The 23,013-nt window shown below is 35.9% G+C and overlaps 1 protein-coding gene across 10 annotated transcripts in view; it reads left to right on the top strand.

The window, feature by feature from the left end:
- Positions 1-23,013, top strand: part of CPEB3 (cytoplasmic polyadenylation element binding protein 3) — an 80,602-nt gene that overhangs the window by 36,467 nt on the left and 21,122 nt on the right. For 6 of the 10 annotated variants that reach the window (XM_085065180.1, XM_085065184.1, XM_085065182.1 and 3 more), the window contains exons 4-7: positions 3,833-3,889; positions 13,353-13,376; positions 17,971-18,138; positions 19,948-20,037. In XM_085065180.1, coding sequence (XP_084921306.1) covers positions 3,833-3,889; positions 13,353-13,376; positions 17,971-18,138; positions 19,948-20,037 — 339 coding nt within the window. The remainder of the gene's footprint in view (positions 1-3,832; positions 3,890-13,352; positions 13,377-17,970; positions 18,139-19,947; positions 20,038-23,013) is intronic. The other 4 variants (XM_085065179.1, XM_085065186.1, XM_085065187.1 and 1 more) reach the window with 2 other exon arrangements.

The following is a 23,013-nucleotide window of genomic DNA, read 5'->3' as shown; positions in this document are numbered from 1 at the left end:
TTTTAGTGCCTTTTGTTGGCACCAACTTGGAAATCATAGAAAAGATAACAGTGATAAAGGAGGTATTATTATTAAAGAAATTCAGCAGACCTAGTCCTGTTGCTAGTTTCACTTGACCTTGCCACAGGATTACATAGTCATAAACTGTAAATGATATCAACAGTGATCATAAGAATTATGTGAGAGGAAGTTCTCATTTCAAGGAAGATCTCATTATCAGAAAGTTCAGGACAGGTCAAAAGCAAGCCAAATCTTATGCCAAATACCAATTGCTGAATTGGTATAAGTGGTCAATCTTGGTGCAAATTGTGAAATATAGTAGTGCAAGAAGTTTTACTCAATATATAAACAATGAACATTGTTTCTTGGAATATTGATTATAACATGAAAATTATGAGAATAGGTAACTGTAATCTTAAAAGTCCTTCACTGTGTGAGTGTTCATATCCCAAGGCTGATTAGGGTTACACAAGTTTAAAAAACTATAAAGCACTTAGGAAGAGAAAATTAATAAAAGAAGAAATGCAATAGTGGTGAAAATGTGTCTGATAGTCATGTTTACCATTTCTAGAACAACATTATTTCTCAAAACTGATAATGTAAATCAAAATTATCAAGAAAATTTTAAAAACTTTATTTACGAAAGAGTAAGTAAAGATTCATATGTGGGAAGCATATACTTCCTTAAGTTGTTAGAAAGATTTCAGAATTCATTCAAGATCATTACTGTCCTTTACAAAGAATAAGGTAAATGCCATTTAACATCTCATTTCCAGCATAATACAGAAGATGCACAGACTTGATGTGCTCTAGAAAGGAATTGGGCTCTCTGCCATGACAAGTATGATATTGCCCATGCAGCAGAGCACTCAGGCAGTCCAGCCAGAAAAGTCTCTCCAAATGTTGTTAGGAGAGATAATTTAAGAAATGTAATGATGTAAGATAAGCAACATTTTCCAGTATATCCCAGTGTGGCCTGGGATATACAAGAATCATTAAGCCTTCATTTGCGTTCTGAAATGTTTAAAGAGCAAGAAGCATACAACTAGATGGTTTTCTTTCTAAACTAAGAATTGAAAAGATGTAAAAGAGTGATTATTGTTGCAGCCTAACTGCAGTACTCTGTGTGTTACAAAAGCACATAATTAAAAATATACTCAATAAATAGTTATGAAACCACGACAGGCAAACTGAAAATGGCAGATGTACACTGAATACAAGTACTGGCAATGCTGTTACTGGAATGATTCCTATTTGTGATTTCAGTGAACTGCTGGAATCCATAACTTCTGTGCTCTTAACTTCTCTACATTTCTGTTTAATGTACATAATATTCTTGGAAAGTAAAACTTTTATCTAGAGATTTGGTTTTAAAACTATAATTAGAAATATTTGCTTATATGGATTTTGTAAAGGTTCAGATAATATACATGTGTTTTTCTTAAAATTGATTGTTTTTCAATAGTCATTTATGTGTTCAACCTAAAGAGGTATTTGAAAGTACATATTTTTAATTACATTTCATAGTTCTACATTGCACCTTTAAATTAAAAAAATATAATTTCCTTTCTGTGCTCTCTTGTTCCTTAGATAATTGTGCAGTTTTGTAATCTGCAGATGGCCTCTTTTTTCAATGGAATAATTTGCTTCAAGCAACAAAACATTAAAATGTTATAGCCAATATGAAACGCTGTATAATTATTAATAATTATTTTTTTTCTTATGATTGTGTATTGCCAGTCTCTTTTGAATGCTTTTTATACAGGTGTGTTTTGAGAGGATTCCATTTATCTGTTTCTATAGAGTTGCACGAGGCACCTCTGAAGATGTACAGAATTATGCTGCACGCTGGCTTAGCTCAGTGTGAGAACATGTCCTTCTGCTTGTGCTGCTCTGTATTTTCTGCTCCTCTTAAAACATAGCTGACAAGAACTGTTTAAAAATAGCAGGCCAAGGACAGGTGACAAAATGTCACACAAGCAGCACCTGGTCCAGTGACTGCCTGGAGGGAAGAAAAAACCAAACCCAGATGTCACAGATAGGATTCTATTTCTGAAGCTGGTCAAACAGCAGAATTTCAGCTTCAGCAAAGGAAAAGAAAGGGCTCATCCAGCATTATGCATTCAAATTTTACTCTGTTTTTTTTATAGCAGTTTCTTTTTTTTTTTTTTTTCTATTCCAAGTATTAATTTTAAAGTACAAATTAGTACAGACACCTTTTCTCTTTACAAGTAATACTTGTAACCTCACACTCATTAATACATGGCTAAGGAAAAGGGAATTAATGTCCGTCTGGAGAGATGTCTGAGGTATTTAGCAAAGGTTATACTAACTGAAATAATAGCAGCTTTAATGTTTCTGCAGTGCAGATTAATGTGAAAATATGTATAGGAGAATTATGTCTGTAATTAGGAAATGTGAAGTGGTTAATGAAGATCATCTCTTTAAGAAGCTTTGCTCAAAGAGTTGGAAAGTAAAAATGGAAATTCTATTTACCTTCTGTCCCCACTTCCTTCTGGAGGGGCTCTTTGCTTCATAGCCTTATTGTGATGACATTTTTTTTCTAAAAGGAGAAAACTTCAATGTGAAGAAAAACTTCTTAACCTGCTTGTGACTTAGTTTCAGAAGTGTATTGAAACTTCACGCTGCATCTGTTCAGAAAGAATATTCATTACAGCACAGCAGTTTCAGTGACTGGAAATAGAAGGCTTAACTATCAACAGGAACTAAAAATGTTGGAGAGGATTTGCTTTATTTCTGCTTTGCCAGAGTTTGTTTGTTAAAACTTGGGTTTGCTGAAGTACAGGAACATAACCATTATATTGGTTTTTCAGCATACTGAGTGGATCCTGGGCTCCCATATTTCAGTGTCCATGTAGTGAAGAAATGTAAAGTGACCTCTTCCTTAGCTCCCACAACTTAGCCACAGACCTAGAGATAGGAAAAGCTTATTAAATGGAATTGCATTATACACCAAAAGTTACTTACATTACTTAGTTGAAATAAATTTTTACATGGCTATGATTATCCTTTAATGTATTTTTCCAAGTAAGGACTAATACAAATTACAGCTTTCAGATTGTTTTGGGTGGTTTAATTTAAAAAGTCCTATGTCAAAGTTTCTTCAGGATAAGGTTTAATATTTCAGTTTAGTTAAATAGTGTCCAAAACTAATCTGAACAGCACTACTGCTGTTGGCTCATTTCTTGCTTTGACAATAAAAGTAGTTTTCTCTGGACTAAGTCTCCTTTGGGTCAAGAATATCTATTTTTCAAAATACATATGAATATACTGCTTGAGAACAATATTCCCTCCAACCTAGTGTGTTATCTCAGATAGTAAGCGATGGAAGATTCTTAGTGAAGAATATAAAACCAGGGTAAGAACTTTTTCTCCAACTGTCTGTTAACTTCAGAGCTTCTGGTGCTGCATGTAGTATGAAAAATAGTGATTTATTTTTACCAATTAAATGGAGTTTTGTAATGCTGTACTTATTATTGGAAGGCAACTATAAATGGCATAACTGCAGCAAGGTTGAACTTCAGGCCTTGTTTTGAAAGGGTAAGCATAATACTTTCTTAGTGCAAAGTAAAGGAATGTATTAAAATAATTATTCCATTGTTTATTTTATGAATTTCAGTACTGTTAGTACATAATAGTGAAGGTACTATAGTGTTACATATTTTAAATGTGTATTCTTGGGAAGTTGCCTTCAATAGGTGGAAGATTCAGCTACCCTAACTGTTCATCCCCTTTAGAAATTTTTCATATTAATGAATTTAATTCCGTTTTGAAATAAAAACATTGAAAATTGGTTTTGCTTACATTGCAGGGCGTATGGGAATAAACTTCCATCATCCAGGAACAGACAATATTATGGCTCTTAATAGTAAGTAGTTAATGTCTAGTGATTTATGTTGCTATGTTGAATATTATTTCTTACATCTATTGTGTAGCTGCACAGACAGACATAAATATATATAACATTTGCATAGACGTTTATGTTCACTCTCTGAAAATGTTTTTCATAAATCAATCACCTCTGATTCTTTATATTAGCTTTGTAATGGCTTTATGTGTTTCACTGGAAGCTTCATAATGCCTGCTATAGAAAATATAACAGAACAGTTTCCTTGTTCCCTCTTTTGTGGGTGTGTATGTGTGTTAAATCTGTACCTTTAATTTCTGATATCTCTCCAGACATATTTCTTCCTGTTGGGGTGAGCTGTTACAAGTTTTGTATACGATTACATGGACTGATGGTGTTTGCTTTGTTGGTTTCTGTAACGTAGACAGGAATGAAGAGAATGTTTAGACGTCTAAATAATGAGGGAAGGCTGCACTTCACTAGGAGATTATTACCTTTTTAGTGTCAGGAAATAAAAGGAAAATTGTAAGTCCGGTCATGAACATATGGATTCAAAAAACCTGGCAGAATGGATCTGGAAGACAGCTCCTGTGTGGGGAGAGTGGGGGACAGGGTGTAAGGCACCACCAGCATAACATTGAACTGAACTATGCAAATCAAAGCAAAGTATTTGTCTGTCTAATACTGAGAAATGCTAACTATTTGGAAATGTCCATTTTTGTTTACAATGTTGTATTAGACATGTTAGGGTTATTTACAAAGTTCTCTAAAATTTTTTGCCTTTGTACTGTCTATGTAAGTTAGACTCTGTACGGATGAAAATTGCAGAGTTTTTTTGTGTAGTACCAAACAAAGAATAATTTATGGATGTGAAGAACTGAAAATTTGTAATAGACAAGATGCAAGGTGTCTAACATTTGGCTTTAAAGGCCAGCTTTTGGAACCTGTAAAATGTTGCTTGAGCTCTCCTTAGTTTTACACTGTTAATGGTGAGGTGATATTTTGGGGAGATTTTGTTATCATAGTTAGCATATGGGCCCCATTTTCTTATGGCACATGAAATTAAGTAATGGAAAATTAATTGACTAGGAGAAACGTTCTGTTTAATTAAAGATTTTATTCAAAGTGGAAGATATTCATGCCAGTGCATGTTTGTAAATAAGTTCTACACAGTACAGTTGTCAGGTGTTTGACGTGAATTCTGGTCTCAGAATGTATTTGTTGTTCTAAAGTGAGCATTTCAACAAGCTAACTGCAATAGAAATATATTTGTGAAGATGGGATATTATGATTGAATTTTGAGTTACCTTTAAAAATTGACAGTTATGATGAAATATATAGTAGTGTTTCTTACAAAGTCTAACAGAGGTTTTTGAAAGATGGAAATGAAAAACTGAAACAAAATTATATTGTTTTGGGGCAACTTGCTTTTATCTTAAATGAGTGATGTGTTTTATTCTGATTTCCTTTTAATCAAAATAAGGAAAAAACTTTTCCCCTGTCTAATTTCTTTGACATTTTTACCGCAGCAATATACTCTAATACTTTATGAAAACCAATGATCTTTTCTAGCTATAGTCCTGGTATGTGGTTAAAATATCAGCATAGCCAACTGAGGGATTAAAACAAAATATATTTATACATATGCACTATTTAAAATGTTATGGGCTTATTCAAATATTAATTGTTTAAAGACTTAGTTAGGCCTGGAATAATAAATATGCAATTTATGCCAAATGAAATTCAGCACAAATCAAGTCTGAATAAGTTTCCATAGATTTATCCTCTTCTGCAACTCTTCCCCCTTCCTTTCTTTACTAGTTAAGGCCTCACCATTTTTGGCCATCAAAGAGAGCCCTAAGCTAGAATTATTGTACTGTGAAGCCTGTTGGGTTTTGCTTTTAAATCTTTGAAGAGCTAAGAATAAAAGTAAACATTCAAGTACATAAGCTTAAAAATTACTTTCTGTGATTGAAATCCTTTTTTGTATACAGCTAAACCTGAAAAATTTAGAACTAGGTAATTCCCATGTCATCCATTACCTTAGTCATGGGGAAATATACCAAGGAAAATTAGTTCAAGAAGAAATACTCTTTTCTGTGCTGGAATGGCTGTGATTTGGGTTAAAAAAATAAAGTAAAATAAAAATTCTCAGAAGATACTTCATCACAGGATTTTTTTGAATAATTTTGAGAATTTATGTAATGTCTTTAAATCATAATACTTGTCATACCTATGTTTAATTTCTGTGAAACCAAACACTGTCTGCTGAGTCTGCAAATCCAACTTCATGTTCTATTTATAGTTATTGCTTCCTAAGCATTTTTTTCTTTTCCTGTGAAGACATAGTAATAATCTTCAAAATTTATTACTCAAAGCTCAATTTCACACTGACAATGTAGGCAATCTTTTGAAGTTAGAAGACAACATATGCTTGTGCCAGCAGCAATGCAAAACTTCATATGTTGTAGGGAGAGGGGAAGTTTTCTGGGGGATGTTCATCTCTTGCTCCTTCTCATCCTCTGTGTCAGCACTTTCAACTGTACTTCAGCTGTTATTCCTGTTGACTCATTACAGCCTTTTGAAGCTGGGGATTTTCCTGACTTGACTGTCTTGAGCTGCTGTCTGTAAATGTTGGAGGGGATTGTTTGGTTTGAGGGAAGGTGTTGCTTAGCTGGCAGCACAGGGGGAAGGATGCTACCCCTGTTTTGTTCATCATTGTTCAAGGCTAAATCATCACCATCCTAAAGCAAGAAGTTCTGAAGTAATGAAATTTGTGGTATAAAAGAGATTACTTTCAAATTCATAGTTATTATGAGTATCTTCTTGTCATTAGTGGAATTATGCTTGTGTACACACAGAGTTGCACATGTGTATAAATATGTTTATATTATAAACGCTCTTGAAGTTCAGAATTAGGCTTTTATTGAGGAATGCAATGTTCAAATATTCCGAGAGACCTAAGCATAGTCTTAAAGAAGCGTCTAAACAAAAGGAAGATGCAAATATTAGATTTGAAACATTTTTAAAGGGGAAATGGTATAGCTTTTGTCTGTACCAGATCTAAATGAAATTTCTCTAATTGAAATAGTGTTTTGAATCAATTAGTGACATTGGTTAATTTTTTAGTATCATTCACAATGAGATAAACAGTAGAAGAATTTTTATAAACTTCCATCTACAGCACCTTATTAAAATAATTGATACTGTAATTCGTAGGGGAAATGTGGCATAAATTTAACTCAAAGGTGTCCTCCATCCCTTCTCTTGCTTATATTCACTGCAATTTGTAGCCATATAATGCAGCCATTGCTTCTGTTTGGAAGCAATTGGACATTGTCTTGAAAATGTGCTCCTTTCTGATTACCTGAGTAACTAGGACTGAACGATCAGCATGAATACACAGTCACCTGTGTGGTGGGTGGTGAGCTGTCTTTAGTGCTCCTTTGGAACTCCAGAAAGCCACAATAACTTCAGGGGGAGAGAAGTATGGCAGGTGAAAGGGGGATGGGAATACATGAGGGTGTGTGATCTCTATATGGAAGCACTAACGTGTTGTCCTGGGATCCCAAAAAATCATCCATGAAATAAATTTGGTCTAAAGGTAGTTAAATGAACAAATGAGAAAAACCGCTTTGTGAAATGCTGGAATTTTGTTTTTCCTAGAGCTTCTCTGTTCAGTGACGTTGCAGTCCTGTTGGGCTTCATATGTTCCATCTGCTTCCACTGTTCATTCTTGTCTCATACAAAAATGTGTCATCTGTGAGGTCTGGTACTGTTTGCTCTCCATCTGACCGTCTTTTCTTCTTTTCATTAGTGTAATTTAGGTCTGTTTATTCAGAGTAAAATAATCTGAAAAATACATTAAGGAAAGGCTTTGGAGCACCCTTCTGGATGTCTGTGTTGAGATTTTGGTTTTATTTTATCAATAGCATTTATGTGGAGAAGTTGTCATGCCATGATGAGAAATGTAATGACAACAAGATTATTTCATGTTTTATTTTCATGTTTCTGTTGTTTTTAGAATTGCCTTGTCTCCTTAAGAGATGTACGTGGCTCTCCCTGTATTCTGATGTGCTGTTTTCAAACACATAAAGTGTTTAGATATATAAAAAGTTGCTGAAGTAGCATTTACTATTTAAAAGTTTTATCAGTGCTGCTTTTATACCATGAAATAAACTGCTCCAAACAGAAATCTTGTTGAATTACTTTTGTCTTGCAAGATCTTGGGTTGGCAGTTTAATAGCTAATAAAAGGTTTCTTTTGGAGTGATAATATTCTGGGAAAATGTGTGACTAAATTCCAGGAGGCATCAATCTCTTCTCATAGTTTAGTACTTGCCTATAGGAATTTGCTGAACTTTTTAGTCCAGTTGCCTGGTTGGGTTACTAATGTGTCACCAGCTTAATAGCATATATAGGATAATAAAAATCACTGAGAGAGAACTTAAGAGGTTTGCAAAACTAGACCTGATTTAATTGTGAAGAGATCTGATTTAATATAACTGGAGGAAAAAAATTACTGATGTGAAGTGTGACATAGCAAATGCAGTGGGGTTCAGAGGAGCCCTGCAGTGTGGGAACTGTCACTTCACTCATAGCCTTGTTATGTTTTTCAGAACCAGCTGCATGAGCAGTTGGTTTTGATCTGCCGTGGAGGCTGTGATTGAGCTCCCTGATACCTCCAAGTCCCTTCTATACCTATTCAAATAAAAAAAGAGGGGGAAGGGGAAAGCAAGGGAGCAATAGTAAGTACATGCTTTTTCTTCTTTCTTCCTTTCAGTTTTTTATATTGGCATCTGCACTTCCAGAGATCTGATTTGGCTGTTACTGAAGGCAGTATCTCTTATCAGTGGCTGCTAAAGGCTTTTTCTAGCAGAGGAAGATACCTTAAATCATCTTCCTCTTAATCCAACTTGGTAGCTCTTTAATACCTTCTTGTTTGTTTGTTTGTTTTCGCCACCACTTCTTCTGCCTCACAACCTCACCAATGTGCTTTCATCTTTGTGATCCTCTCTATTGTGGGTTAGTGCCATCTGTTTCCTCTGATTTTTAAGGCTTGCCAGGCTATTCCACAAGCAGTATATATGATGCTAGAAGAGATGAAGCAGCCTGCCTGTTAAAAATGTGAGTTTTATTGTTAACAGATTCTTTTAACTAAAACAAAGAGATGGAAATAGATAAACCTTCCCTCTTGCACAGTTGCTTGGATACTCATGCCTCAGGAATGGACACCAAAGCTGGTTTAGGTATTGAATGCAGTTCATGTGTTTGATCAAGTGTTTGAGGCCCAATATGAGGGACTTCACTGCATACAGCTTACATGCAGACTGTGTTCTTCTGATGATGGGGTTCAGTTGTACATGTGTGTGAGCTTATGTTAGCAGGGAGATTGCTGTAACACTTGCATTGTTAGTATTGGAAAAAAAATCAACCAAAAAGGACTGCTGAGGTTCATGTAACCAAATTATTGTAGTGCCCATTGCACATCCAGCCCATCTGTCAGTGCAAGTTGAGAATGACCTTTTGAACCACTCGTAGCTGAGTGTCCATCATCTTTGCAATTCTCCTGTGTGATCCCCTCTGCTGTGGAAAAACACATTGCGTAATTATACTTGATTCTATCACCTTCCCTCAGTTCATGAATGCATTTTCACTGGAATTTTAATTCACTTGTAAACTTCCAGATCCCTAAGAACTTCAGAGACCCTCTGTTCAAAAGCAAAAGCTTGACATATTTTCCTTTCTGATCTTAGAAAATTATTGCATAACTGATGATGTCCTAAAGCAAGTATTGTTCTGAACTGCTGACTGCTTCAAGAATACAAATGAGTGTTCCAAGCTGGAAATAAGATTCTGGTACCTTATAAATCAAGGAGGTTCCCAGTCTTGTCAAATAGACTTTCTTTGAGCCACTATAGCTCCAAAATTTCTAATCTGGAAATGTTGACCTCTTTTTTTCATAGAGGTAATGCTGTTTTAAGTCAATTTAAGATATGTCTTTTAAGATTTCCTTGAAATGTGTGCATTTTTGATATTGTGAACACATAATTGCATGAACAAGATAAATACCAGAAGTGAAGCAAGAATGTTCTTAAAAATCTCAAAATACTTTCTATTGAGTCTTCCATAAAATGTGGTAATACAAATATAGGGTGTCACTTATTTCTGAATTTGAAATTATCTGATCATTTTAGTTATGTTATGGAAAGAGTGTAGATCTAGTCCCTTTGAGTTAATGTTTTGTGGATTCACAAATTTATTGTTTCCTAGAACTACTAATCATTTGATAGACATACAAGGTGCGGTTCCAATCCCATATTGTAATAAAACAATGAAGAAACCCCAGAAAAGTTCTTTTTCATCAGTTTTGTGTAGCCTTCTTTGAGATGCAGTTAAAATCTGAACAGTTCATTTGAGTGAGTTTTGATTTATTGCAACAATGGGCAGTTCCAAAGCATTAACACTAAGTTAATTTGATTGCATTGCAAGATTTGGGGAGTTTGTTTTGATTGTTTGTTAAAAGCTTAAAGTCATGTTCTTCATCATACAGTTTCATGTTCATAAAAATACACTAAGCTTCTGGGATGAGGTGAGTTAATAGTTTCAGGAGAGTTATCAGCGGGTGAAAAAGAATCTGTTGTTCCTTCGCATTTGAGGACGTGCAATTTGGGACACAGCAGTTATGTAACTTTGTACCTGACAGTTACAGAATGTTGCTAAGGATGGACAAACACCAACGCAGGGATGATCCTGCTGGGAGCTGCACAATCCATCAGTGCACTTTTTTACATGGGAAAATGTGCTCATCCCTTCTTAAAGCACCTGTATTTTCCTTAATACTGTCATGATCTAAGAGGTACCTAGGAAAGAACCACTTGTGTTGAATTTAGAAACAGTTCAGGAGATGGCTTTCTGTGCAAAATGACATTTGTATGTGGCACCAAAACCAGTACATGGGGAGCAGATGCATTGGTGGGGGTACAATGTTAGGAGCTCCCAGTCTCTTTTTGTCTTCTATTGGAATTGCCTGAGAGAGAAAGTTACTTCAGCTACATAGCTCTGGTAATTTCATTGTTTGTAATAGTGCAGTAATCTTCTTATTTGCTCCCAAATGTCTTCATTCAAGAATAATTTCTAAATTGTTTACTTTCTAAAATATTTACTCAGACTGGAGGCATTATGAAATTTACCATTCCTGTTGAACCATTCCTACTATTTAATCTGTAGTGCTCCGAATTTTGACTTGCGAACTCGATGGGTATTTTTTAATTAACTTGTTTCAAATGACACATTCAAATTTCACATCCTGGGTGAGCAACATAATAAGTGTGCATTGATGTTCTGAAGTTGCCTTGTTGAGTAACTCTCAGCTTGCTGGGAAAAAAGTAACATTTAAATATAAGTACTGGTTACAACTGAGATAATTTTCAAATTGTGTGTGTGTGTGTGTGTATGTATGTGTGTATATATATATATATATATATATATATATGTACACAGAATATAAACAACAATGGTGAAACTTCACCTTCTTTGAGTATTTAAATGTGATGCAATGCTTTTAAATCAGTAAAAACTGACTTGTCCGTCTTCCTGTTTAAGTGAATTGTGCTATTTTGCCCCTGGAATTTACAGGCAAATATGCCTTCAGTGACTTTTAGTAACTTTTATGGACATAAAGATTATGGGTGTGAATGCAAATATAGGAAAAAGTATTATTCTGCAGTGCAGTGTTGCATATAAGTGTTATAATACATTAATAGCAATAGGGTATTTTAAAATTTACAGAAGTCTGTGGTAGATTTCTGCCATCATATACTGATCTTGGTCAGAGCCTGAAAGTTTACATTAAGCATATAAAGCTTTGTTTTCTTCAGAAGAAACACAAGAGTCTCTTTCATCTCATACTGCAATAATGCTTCTTTGTTTAACTTTTAGATTGGTAGCATTCAGTTTGAAAATGTTCAGACAAATTGCTCTCAAATATGTCCATAGCTATACCTTGATACATGCTTTTTTTGTGAGTGTGAGCGTTTGTCAAGACAAGGACTTGCTCCAAGAGATTTTGCAATGATTCTTTGCCATCATAATAACTAATAAAATATGGCAGTAACTAGAAAGCAGGAGGACTAATTTTAGTCTCGCTGCAAAGCCAGCTCTAGTATTAATTCTCACTATTGCTTGCTATGCAAAAAGCAGAGTCTCTCTCAGGGCTTACCAACCACCTCACTGTGGCTGAGTAGCTCTTCACACAAACAGCTCCTACTGTCTTCATGTTAAATATAAATTGCAGAGCAGTTCATCATAGCCCTTGAAATTTTTTAATCCCCCTAATGACATACTCATGTAGTTCCTTTTTGTGACCTCACTCACAGTGGAAGAAAAAGACCCAGGTGTAGGTGTGTGGTGTTTCTTCAGGGCTTGAGGAAGAAGCTGCTCGGGTAGAAGAGAGGTGCCTGTGCTGAAGGAAGGCAGGCCTTGCTCTGGGTAGCCTCAGGGCTCCTCAGTCAAAAGAAAAGTAGATGGGGAATGCAGAGGGGTCTGGTGGGACACTTGGGTGTGTAGGGCAGGACTGGAAGGCATCGTGTTAGTTTAGGAAAGAAGAGGTGAGTTTGGGAAGGAGGAGGAACGCTGACAGTGTTACCATGAAGAGAGAAAGAAACAAAACAGAGCTCTGTTACCTCTTACCTAAGCTCACTTCTGCTGAAATACCCTGCTTGATCCTTAGCCTTCCACATTTCATTACCTTGAAAGGACAGATGTCTTTGGTGATAGATTGAAGATCCTGTGTAGAAGACATATGTTTTCCTGATTATTTTCTGTCTTTCTAAAATTGCAGATCAAAAAATGCTGGTTTTTGCATTTCCCATTACATCATGAAATACAGTTCTGAAGTTGTCCAATGGTGTGGATTTTGCTATTAATGCATGTCTCATTGAAATGCTGTGTTAATTCTGGTAGTTACGAAGGCATTTTATCAATCTAGTTGTATTCATCTAAACATACTGGCTATTGAGTTGATATTGTTTTAGTAGGATTTTAGTATTTACATATGGTTAATTATTTAAATTGAAACATAATTGGAAAATATGTTCTCCACAACTATTTAATAATGCAAAATTCGTTCTTTTAATTAGGTTAGGATTACTGTTGATGATGTTTATTGCCTCTTAAAACCATAATCCTGAATTATTATTTTATAGTACTGTGTGATATGCCTGATTTTTTAAATACTTTTGCTATGTAGAAAACTTGCACTGCAGGTATGTTCCTTTTTGGTTTTTTTTTCCCCGGCTGTATCATCTTCAACTTCTTTTTCTTGTCTTGGGTTGTTTGAATTTCATCTTGCACTTTTAAAATGTCTTTTCCTTCTTTATGGTGGGAGGGGAAAAAGAGAAGAGGTAGAAGCTACATTTTCATTGCTTTTGGAGCTGAATCTAATGACAGCTGTACCGACAATTTTCTTCTGTGTTTACATGCAGCCAGGAGCTATGGGCGGAGAAGAGGTAAAAGTATTTACTAAATGTTTTGTTTGCTGAATAGTGGGAGAAATAAATATTAGTTTTCTTGTGATAAGATGATGTTACTGATTTTAATGTTATTTAGTTGATCAATTGCTTCATATAAATCAATCTCATATTCCTCCCTTGCAAAACAGCTCCCTTTTAATAGCATCTTATAGCAATGATGATCTTGAGCTGATAAGTTCAAGTGTGTTGCTGTTAGTAGAGAGCTGGAGGATAACTGAATGTAAAGACTCTCATGATACATACTTGTGACTTGAAATGAATAGTTTTCAAAAAAAAAAGATTGATTTTGGGATTATGTTTCATGTTTGTTTTGTTTGTTTTGTAGGAGTCCAATGTTTAACTGCTGCGTTGAACATTTGAAAATTACTTTTCTTACATGAAACAGCTTTTGCTGAATATTACACTTTATTACATTGAATTGCCTCAGGTAGAACATGTGCAAATACCAGTACTGGTAACTGTCCTCAACAGTGAATATTGATAATAATTTTAAAAAGATATAGTATTTGAGCACATTTTAACTGTATTTCATCATAGACAACCCTCAAAACATAAAAGCAAACTGAAAATATTTTATAAATGTACAGTGCTACATGTCAGTTTATTCTGAGAGATGAATGAACAAGGACAGTAGCAAGTCCAACAGCTGGCTACCGAGCAAGCCACTAATGCAGCTTACATTTATGTAGTGTGCTGTAGCTTACACAGACTGGTTTTTATTGAGAAAATAACAGTGAAAATAGCAGCTTTTAACATTTCATTTAGGCAGTGCCATCTGCATGCAGTACTTTAGCATTAAACTTAATTTTATCTTCCTTTCCATGAAGTTCCCTGACAGCTATGCAGGTGACTTTGCTTCCTTTTCCAAATGTAGAATTTGCACCACGTTTGTGAAGAGCCTTGGAGACAGACATATCCATCACACAGGCTGATAGTAGCCTGTACAGGCTGTACTAACACAGTTTACAATAAAGAATTTCAGCTGATTTTGTTCAAAGCTGACTGGTTTTAGTGTTTATTTGATAGCTAAAGCTGAAACAAAAGATTCAAGTTTTCCTCACAAACTTACCTTCCTATTTTTCCCCCACCTCCAGAGATCAGGCTACTGTTAACAGATGTTGAAAGTATCCTAATACTTACACTTTTTCAGTGCTTTCATGGTACTGAAACAAATTGGGAAGTACATGGAGTATACAGTAAGGTATACTCTCTGTGCATGTAAACACTGTTTAATTTTATTTTAAGGTTGTGGCAAGTTTTTTCAGATTCATGAAATGGCACCAAAGTAGGAAAGGAGGTAGGAATCAGTAGGGCACTATAAACTACTTGCAACTCATGTTTGCTTGTAGAAGCAAAATATAATAATGTGGAAGGAAATGTGATTAATATAGTTTAGGCTGTTTTGTACAAATTTTAGTGAAGACAAAACAGGACAAACAAGTTCAGAATGTGCTGGCTTTTCAGATTTTTTTTTTCTCACTACCAAAAGGCATGTTTCAGTCCATAAGACTTGTTTGCTGTGTGACATGAAGGCTTTTTCATACTAACAAGTAGTGAGTGTGTGTCTTGTCATTCATGTTAGGGATTTTGACTTGCCTCAGTCATGTGATGTTCATGCTTTCTCATTGCCTTGACTTTTACAATGTTGGTTTTGAGCTTTCTTAACCTTAAGAAGTATGCAATTCTACAACAGTCTGTAAAAAATGTCTTGGTTATCAAATATTCTCATAGATCCCTTTGTATTATTGTTTTTACCATTTGCATTGTGAGAATATACAGAGTAACCAGAGGCAAGTCTGTGCAAGGACTCATTTCATGTTTGTTATACTTGGATATTTTAATTAGTGTTTGATTCTGTCGCTGTGACTAAGCATCTTCAGTGAGAAGAGCTTTTGTCAGACATTTTTTGAGGCTTGCCATAAACTCTCAGTTCTCTACTTGATTCTCTGTTTCCTCTGAGAAAAGAGATGAGCATTTCTTTGTAGGTATCATGTTTAGAGCTGTTGAGTCATGTTCTTGGTAACTTGTTTTTTAACCTTTACAACCAGTTTTTCAGGTACAATGTAAGCACTGCTGTGGGAAATCAGCCCAAACTATTTTGCTACACTGACAACTCAGAGATGCCCAGGGAGGGGTACAGGAGTATGTTAAAAAAACCCAGTGCATTTAGTGATGCTTTCCCAGAATGTTCTCCCAGAAATTTGCCCCAGGGGGTTTCTTGAGGTGATGTTTCAATATTGATTGCTTTAGATTGCATTTTCATCCTATTCTTACTCATTCCCTTTTCCAAACCTACATAAATTTTTCAACATCCCAAAAAGTCTGTGGCAAGGCTTTCCAGAGTTTGCCTTGCTTTCAGCCTTGGCATATACTGACTGTGTTCAATGCAGTTTATTTTTCACTTACTGGAGAAGACAGTGAGCAGCCATTCCCTGTTCCCTTGTTTGTATGCTTTCCATTATTTTACATGTATACTTCATACATTAACTATAAACTTACAGAACATCATTTGCACTTATTTAAGGTGAGTGTGGTGCTTGTAGACAGTCAAGCATCCAGAATGATGCTTAGAGGTGATAATCTTGCTTTCTAAGCTGCTGTGAATTTTTATTATTTCCTTCAGAACTCAGTGCTTAGTCTCTTCTGCAGATCTGTGTTTTAGTTGAACACCTTATTATTAATTTGATATGTCATTTTCCACTAATGGCTCATGTTTGTTATTTGTTTACTTTTTTACAAGAAGGTAGGTTGATGGGCAGGAATTAAAAGATGATTTAGCTCTTCAGTAATGTCAGTCTCTTACAGATATTTTCAGACTTCCTGCTTTTCAATGAGTGTTCTGATTTGATATTTTTACACAGTTGTAGTATTCTTAATTATTTTTTCTCTCATGCAAATGTTCTCTTTTATGTTGAAATGCATGTTTATATATGTGCATGACGTGTTTGTCCATTAAATGAATATTCATCAATAGTCTTTCCTGTTTTGTGCTCTAAACCTAACATTTCTGACAACAAGTCCTTGAAAGGTAGCATCTCTACATTCTTCTCTGATTGTGGCATTTACCCTATTTTTTTATGTTGCTGTGTAAAAGCAGAGTAGGATTTTTGCTTAAGTGTATTTTTGTGTCTGTGATCTCTGTCAGCATTTACCATTCAGCGTATTCTTTTTAATCAACACTTTTCTTGTGCCTGATGTTCATAACAATAAAAGCAGGCTGGTGTTGTGTGTCAGTGAGATCATCTTTCCTGATTTTGTTAACTTGTTTTCCATATACAGGATTACTGATTCTTTTTGTAATTTGTCCTTTATTACTGGAGACAATTACAGATATTTTCAGTGTATATGTTTTTCTGAGTGCTGTCCCTCTGTCTTTGATTTTTCTCCTTGCCCCTATTTTTATTTCTTTTACTTCCCTGTGCTGTTAATACCAGTATGGTATTAATCCTTAGGTCTTGCTAAGTCAATTTCATGTGATCCATTACCTTTGAATTTAATTATGTATGCTTACAAAAATATAAGTACATTTATATTTGTAATCAACCCCCCCTGTAAACTGCTTGTATCAATTAATTATAATTCTATCCCTGGAAGCAATCCTCCATCATATGAGAGGACAAGGAGCCTTTTCAGAGTTGAGGTGTGATTCCCATTTATACATCTCTCTATATTGTAGGAATTATTTTTCAACTCAGGTATAGGGAATTGTTAAATTCGAAAGTTGGCATGTTCTACAGTGTTGCTTATATGCTGACTTTGAGTATTTTTTTATCTTCTTTCTTAATAAATCTGTTCTTACTATAATGTCTGTGTACTTTGGTGGTAATAGCAACAAGTTAATTGCATCAGATGGTTACATATAAATTCTTTACTTTTCATTAACAAACTGAGTAGCAGCCATTTATGTTGATTTTGTTTTAACTCTGAGTAACAGTCTGACAGGCTGTTCTAGCTAACAATGTTTTCCTTCAAGTGCAAGTTCTTTGTGGTTTATTTAACAAGATTTCTCTTCTTATTTGCTAAGTTTCTTCATTACGTGTTTAATATCCACAATCCAAAGTTTTCTGTGTTTATTTTGCTGTTTGCCCTCCTACTCAGTGTGGGCCTCTGCTCCCTGGAGGTGGAAGTGCTGCAGCCCTTGTTGTCAGGATCCTGTACAGCACTCAAAGGACTGTCCTGCTCTGCAGTGCAGTGGCTTGAGGGATCTGCTTCTAAGATCATTCCTTCAAGATCTGTTACAGAAGGTTTAAATCTCTAAGAATTAGTTCGAAATTTGCATCTTGCGAAGGTTCTTTCTACGACACATAATTTCATCAGATAATTTGTTTTTCATTGCTATCCATTTGCAAGGGTTTGTTTTAAAGCTAAATTAGGTTTATTGTAAGGGTAATGCACTCTTGGAAAAATAGAAACAATACTAATGAACGTGACTTGGACAACTGGACCACCTGGCTGGGTCCTTTAATGTAAATTCTGTTAAAGTAAAGCAGTAAATGGAAAAGTATTTTGCTGAAATGTTTCATTCTCCAGGAAGAAGTGTTAATTATAGATCCTACAAAATCTGTTCCAGGTCGGTCTTCACTCTTTCCTTTTGAGGATGGCTTCCTAGATGACAGCCATGGTGATCAGTCATTATCCTCGGGTCTCAGCTCTCCAACACGCTGTCAAAACGGAGAAAGAGTGGAACGCTATTCTAGAAAGGTGTTTGTTGGAGGTCTTCCTCCTGACATTGATGAAGGTACTGTGAATCACTTATATGGCTGAGATGTGGGAATTGGCTTGCATATAATTACTATAAAAAAGGTCAGATTTTCATAGAAGCAAACATATTTTCCCCGGTGTGTCTCTTGTAGTGCATATGGCATTATTTAGAACAAACATACAGTACCACCCCCTGCAACACCTGAAAATTTACTTGACATTCTTTTGTACTGTAGATCAGAAGAGATGGAGACAGAAGTGGCTGCATGGCAGGTCTTCTGATCCCCATGTCTTCCCACGACTGTGGGAAAGTGAAAAAAGGGAACTTAGTGGGTACTGTCTATCCTCCATAGTCTTTTCCTGTTCTTGGATGTGGTTGACTTTAAAGACTTTCTTAAGGCAGTCCTTACCAAAATACAGTGGGCTTTAAATAATCAGCTCTTACACTGAGCATGTATGCAGGGTTCAGATGATAAATATAGGGTAGTAATGTGGTTACACAATAATAACAAGTTTAGTAGGGATGCTCAGGGTTTTTCTCAATCATTATCTGCTCTACTTATGTGTGCCGCCAGAACCCTTACTCCCAAACTAAAATCATGACAGTTTTTGGTGTATTTTTCATATTATAGCTGGAATCCACCACTATCTAGCTTCAATGAGCATACACAGGGAATTTGAGGATGCCTTATAATGAAAAGAGAGTGATCTACGAAACTGAAGCGTGAACTATGTACAATTTTAATGAAGAAATAGTCTGAGTTGCCAGTCTATGTTTGCAAACACCTCAAATGAGATTCCCATGTCACACCAAGAGTTACAGGGCTGTTGGTGCAGGGTCTGTTGGGTAATCTGGATTTGCAGCTGTAAGAAGCAGCAGCCCAATAGGTACAAGTGATGTGAACATTGCTGGGTCACTCCATCAAAATACATGCCCAGGCTGTCCTGTGAGGAAGCAACATGGCAACCTGGGAGCTGTTACCCTCTTTCCTGAGAGGTCTCCTTCAGTAACCCTTTCTCCTTCAGCTCCTCAGGTACACAGTGTGTGTTGTGTCTCCAGATGCTTGAAAAATCTGGTGTGCAATTCATGGGGTCAGAGAAACTGGACACATCTTAAACAGCAATCCAGAAATTGGAAAAGCCCACTGCCTTTTCTCCTGATGGCTTGTTGCTCTGATCTATTTAACATCATGTTAAACAGTTTTAAACTAATTATTTCTTTAAAGTACATTTTAAAATGTATTGAGAAAAAAAGATTTTTTTTAAAAAACAACTTCAATTTTTTTTTCTCTGAAGCATTTACATATGAAACAAAATTGTCCTAGGATAGTTCATGATGTGTGTTTCATAGTGATTCTAAATTGGTGCTTAAAAAGTGAAGAAAAAGCTTGGTAATTGAAGGCAGATTTCCTGAGGGGGCTGAGGAAGGTGAAATGCCCACAGTGGCATGACCTGCTGCAGCCTCTTTTTAGGGCAGGCTGCAAGGAGCAGCCGTGCTGACATGGAGCTCCTCCGTCAGTCCCATGTGGCTGCATCTGACCCTGCTTTGTGGCTATAATTAGAAATAGACTGCAGCTGAAGCATATTCAGTTCTGATGGATCATGTTTGCATTTAATCCTGCTGCAGACTTCCACTAGTGGAATGTAAAATTACTTTTTTAAGCAGCCATGTACAGCATAGAGATGAAAGAATATTTAGGCATTGTCTATGGACATTATCACAGTTTTCACTGTTCTTATTTTGGTGGTTTGGTTGTTTTTGTTTGGTTTTTTTTAATATGACCTTTTTACCTTGCCACTCTCAGTCTTTACATTCTCTCTAAGGTGCCTCATTTGTTTTTTGTAGATGAGATCACTGCCAGCTTTCGTAGGTTTGGACCTCTTGTGGTGGACTGGCCTCACAAAGCTGAAAGCAAGTCATATTTTCCACCTAAAGGTAATTAGCTTAAAATACACTTATGAAGGCTATTCTGGTAAAAGGAAATTACATCTGCCATATGGCAATCCATGACAAAGCAAAGTTTTGACTCTCTATGGTGAATTTTCTATCTTTCATCAAGCATATTTTCAGCCAATGTCATGATGGGAAAATAAATCACAGTTTGGTTATTGGAACATGCTCCTCTGTGTGTACTTCTTCAGCATACCTTGAATCCTTTAATTATGCCTTTATGTATACCAGGAGTAGGTAGAACTACAAATTGCAGAAATTTCCTAGTGCTGATTCTGTTGCAGTTTGCACATTGCAAAAACCACGGGAATAAGAGCTGGAAGTAACTTGGACTGGGTCACTTGTTGTCAACTCCTACTGTACCCTGATGTCTCAGATTTTGTAGAAGACATTCTAGTCTTATTCACATGCACCTCTTACATGTAGTTCATGAGTTCACTTGTGGTCTGAAACACGAAGTTGTACACAAAATTTTCCGGTCTATATGTAAAGATTTTCAGTTCTCATTGACCCTGGAAGCTCTTCGTTGCTCATTAAGGTCACTGATTATTTTGGCAGAACAATGGGCTGGTCAGTCAGTGAACTAGCTAATCCTACAATATTTCAATAGATAAATTTTTGACTGTAAAAACACACAATAAAAGCCAACTGAATTTATTTGGAAGCTTAATTGCTGGAGGTGAGATAACACTGTGACAAATACTTGCCCTGTGAACAGTATTTGGGACACTGAAAATCAGAAGAGAAACCCATACATGCTTCCTCTTTCCTGTTTCATTCTCACCACTCAGCCTTGCTGTCAGTAGTTACGCAACATCTGTTCTTGAATATAAAAACAAATCAAACAACCCCAAAAACAGTAACAAAACACCCCAAACCTCAACCCCCCTGCAATATTCCTGAGGACAGTTGGTAAAATAAACGCTTTTCCCTTTTTATATTATTTTAAAAGATATTTAGGGTCATTTGGCCTAGTGAATTATAATTGTGCCTTCACTTTAAAGTTGTTTTTTTTTTAAAAAAGTAGAAAAGGCAGTTTCTGCTTGTCGTTATTATCTCTTAGTACTCTCTACTTGTTTTCCCTTTTTTTTTTACTCTTATTAATTCAATAAGTAACTATTTGTAGTAGATCAACATGGGACTTCCAATTTTGATCTTTTTCTGTATCTGACTGTGGACTAGTTATGCCTCGACAAACTTGTAAAAATGTTTTTGAGTAAGATCTATTTTAGCAGAAGACAGGGGAATGCAGCCTAACTTCTATTTTTGTTATGATTCTAATATAAGAAACAGCTTTCAAAGCCCCTGCCAGTTGCCCTGAACGTCTGTCTGAAAGTGCTAAACAACAGTCAATCCCAACTGTTCCAGATTTATTTATATCTGACTTCTTAGTTATCAGTCAGGGCTGCAGCATCATACATCCTGCATGCTCTGAGATTCTCTTACAGCCATGGTAAGCTCTCTGGGTCAAATGTACTTGATTTACTGTGGTCCCATATAGGCAGCATCTATAGGCAGACGACAGAATATTATTTCCAGGAGTCAAAGGGTAAAGTTTGAATCTCTTACAAATTTTTCACAGCTTTTTAGTTTTTTTTTTTTTTAATAAACAGTACTTATTTTTCAAAGTTATTATGGAATCATTTTCAGAAGTACCAGAACAAAATGTCTCCAATGCTGGTTTTAATCAGAAATTCCTTTAGACCTAAAATTTAAGTTGGTTTGGTTTTGTTGGGTTGGGTTTTTTTACTTTTTTATTTTAAGCTGTTTTGATACATTAGACATTTCCTTAAAAATACAGTGAAAGGAAGATATTTGAAATTATGCTTGGTGCACAATTCAGTGAGACTTATTCAGCTGTCAAGTACTCATTAATTCAAATGTTTTCTCCCTTCATTTTTTTAGATGTCTTGTCTTCCATGTTGCATTGCTAGTCTGTAAATTCTCTGACATTTTGAATATGAGTCTTTCAAATTTAAAACGTCTAAAAAAACAAAGGACAAATGAAATTATAGAGCAGAGAATGAGCTGGGTTTTTGTATGCTATCAATCTTGAAAGAAAACTTGGAAAATGAATTGTTGGAATGAAGTAGGGATGATGCAGAGGCTAACCTTTATTCATACATTGATAAAGCCTGACCTTCAAGGCTTCTCCCACCTACTTGAATGTGCCCCACAGGCAGTAAAACTGAGCCCTGCTCTTTCTGAACATGTGTCATCACCTCCACATGGACTTCAGTGTCCTTTTGATGGATAGTCTTTTCCATTACTGGAGGGTCAGACCGTTGGGCAGTGTCTGCTCTTTCAGCAAGGTTTGGGGGTTTTTGTCTGTTTGCTTTGATAAGTGTTCACTTAGGGGTTTGGGGCAGACAACATCAGTAGTTGAAGCTGAGTCAGCACAGTCAGGGAAGTTTTATACTGGTGCTGCTTCACAAAATGGTTTTCTGTCTTCAGTTACATCCAGGTGATGCAACATCCCCTGCAGTCCTGAGTGAATCAATACAGATTTCCAGTATCTACTTGGTATAATTTATTGAATTTTTGAATGTTTGCTGTGTTGGTGCAATACATGAATTCCCTGTAGTCACCCTGTGTTAGGAGCAGTCTGTTGATATTCTTAGGGCTAGGAAGAGAAGGCTGCAGAAACCATTAGCCATGGCTAATCTGATCAAGCATGAAATCTGAAAGATTAAAATGTTGCTTACAGTCTAGTGACCTCCACCACCACCCACCAGCCCCACCTCCCCGAGGGCTTTATCTGGTTAGTTTAGTGAGCAAGTCAGGCCATAGATGTGTAGTCAGTTCCAGCAAGCCTTATTAGCTAATTTATTAGTTGATGGGGTTGATTAGCTTAGCTGCAGTGGCATGTAAGTTACCACTGGGACTAGTTGGAGTCCAGAAACATTCCTGCAGCATTGAGCTTGAACAAAGAAGGTTTTCCTGCATTTGGCACCCTGAGCA

This window comes from Lichenostomus cassidix, chromosome 6, assembly GCF_008360975.1.
Source record: "Lichenostomus cassidix isolate B80296 chromosome 6, HeHo_3.0, whole genome shotgun sequence".
NCBI lineage: Eukaryota > Metazoa > Chordata > Aves > Passeriformes > Meliphagidae > Lichenostomus > Lichenostomus cassidix.
Note: the sequence above shows the minus strand (reverse complement) of the source record. Positions and strands in the feature narration are given on the sequence as shown.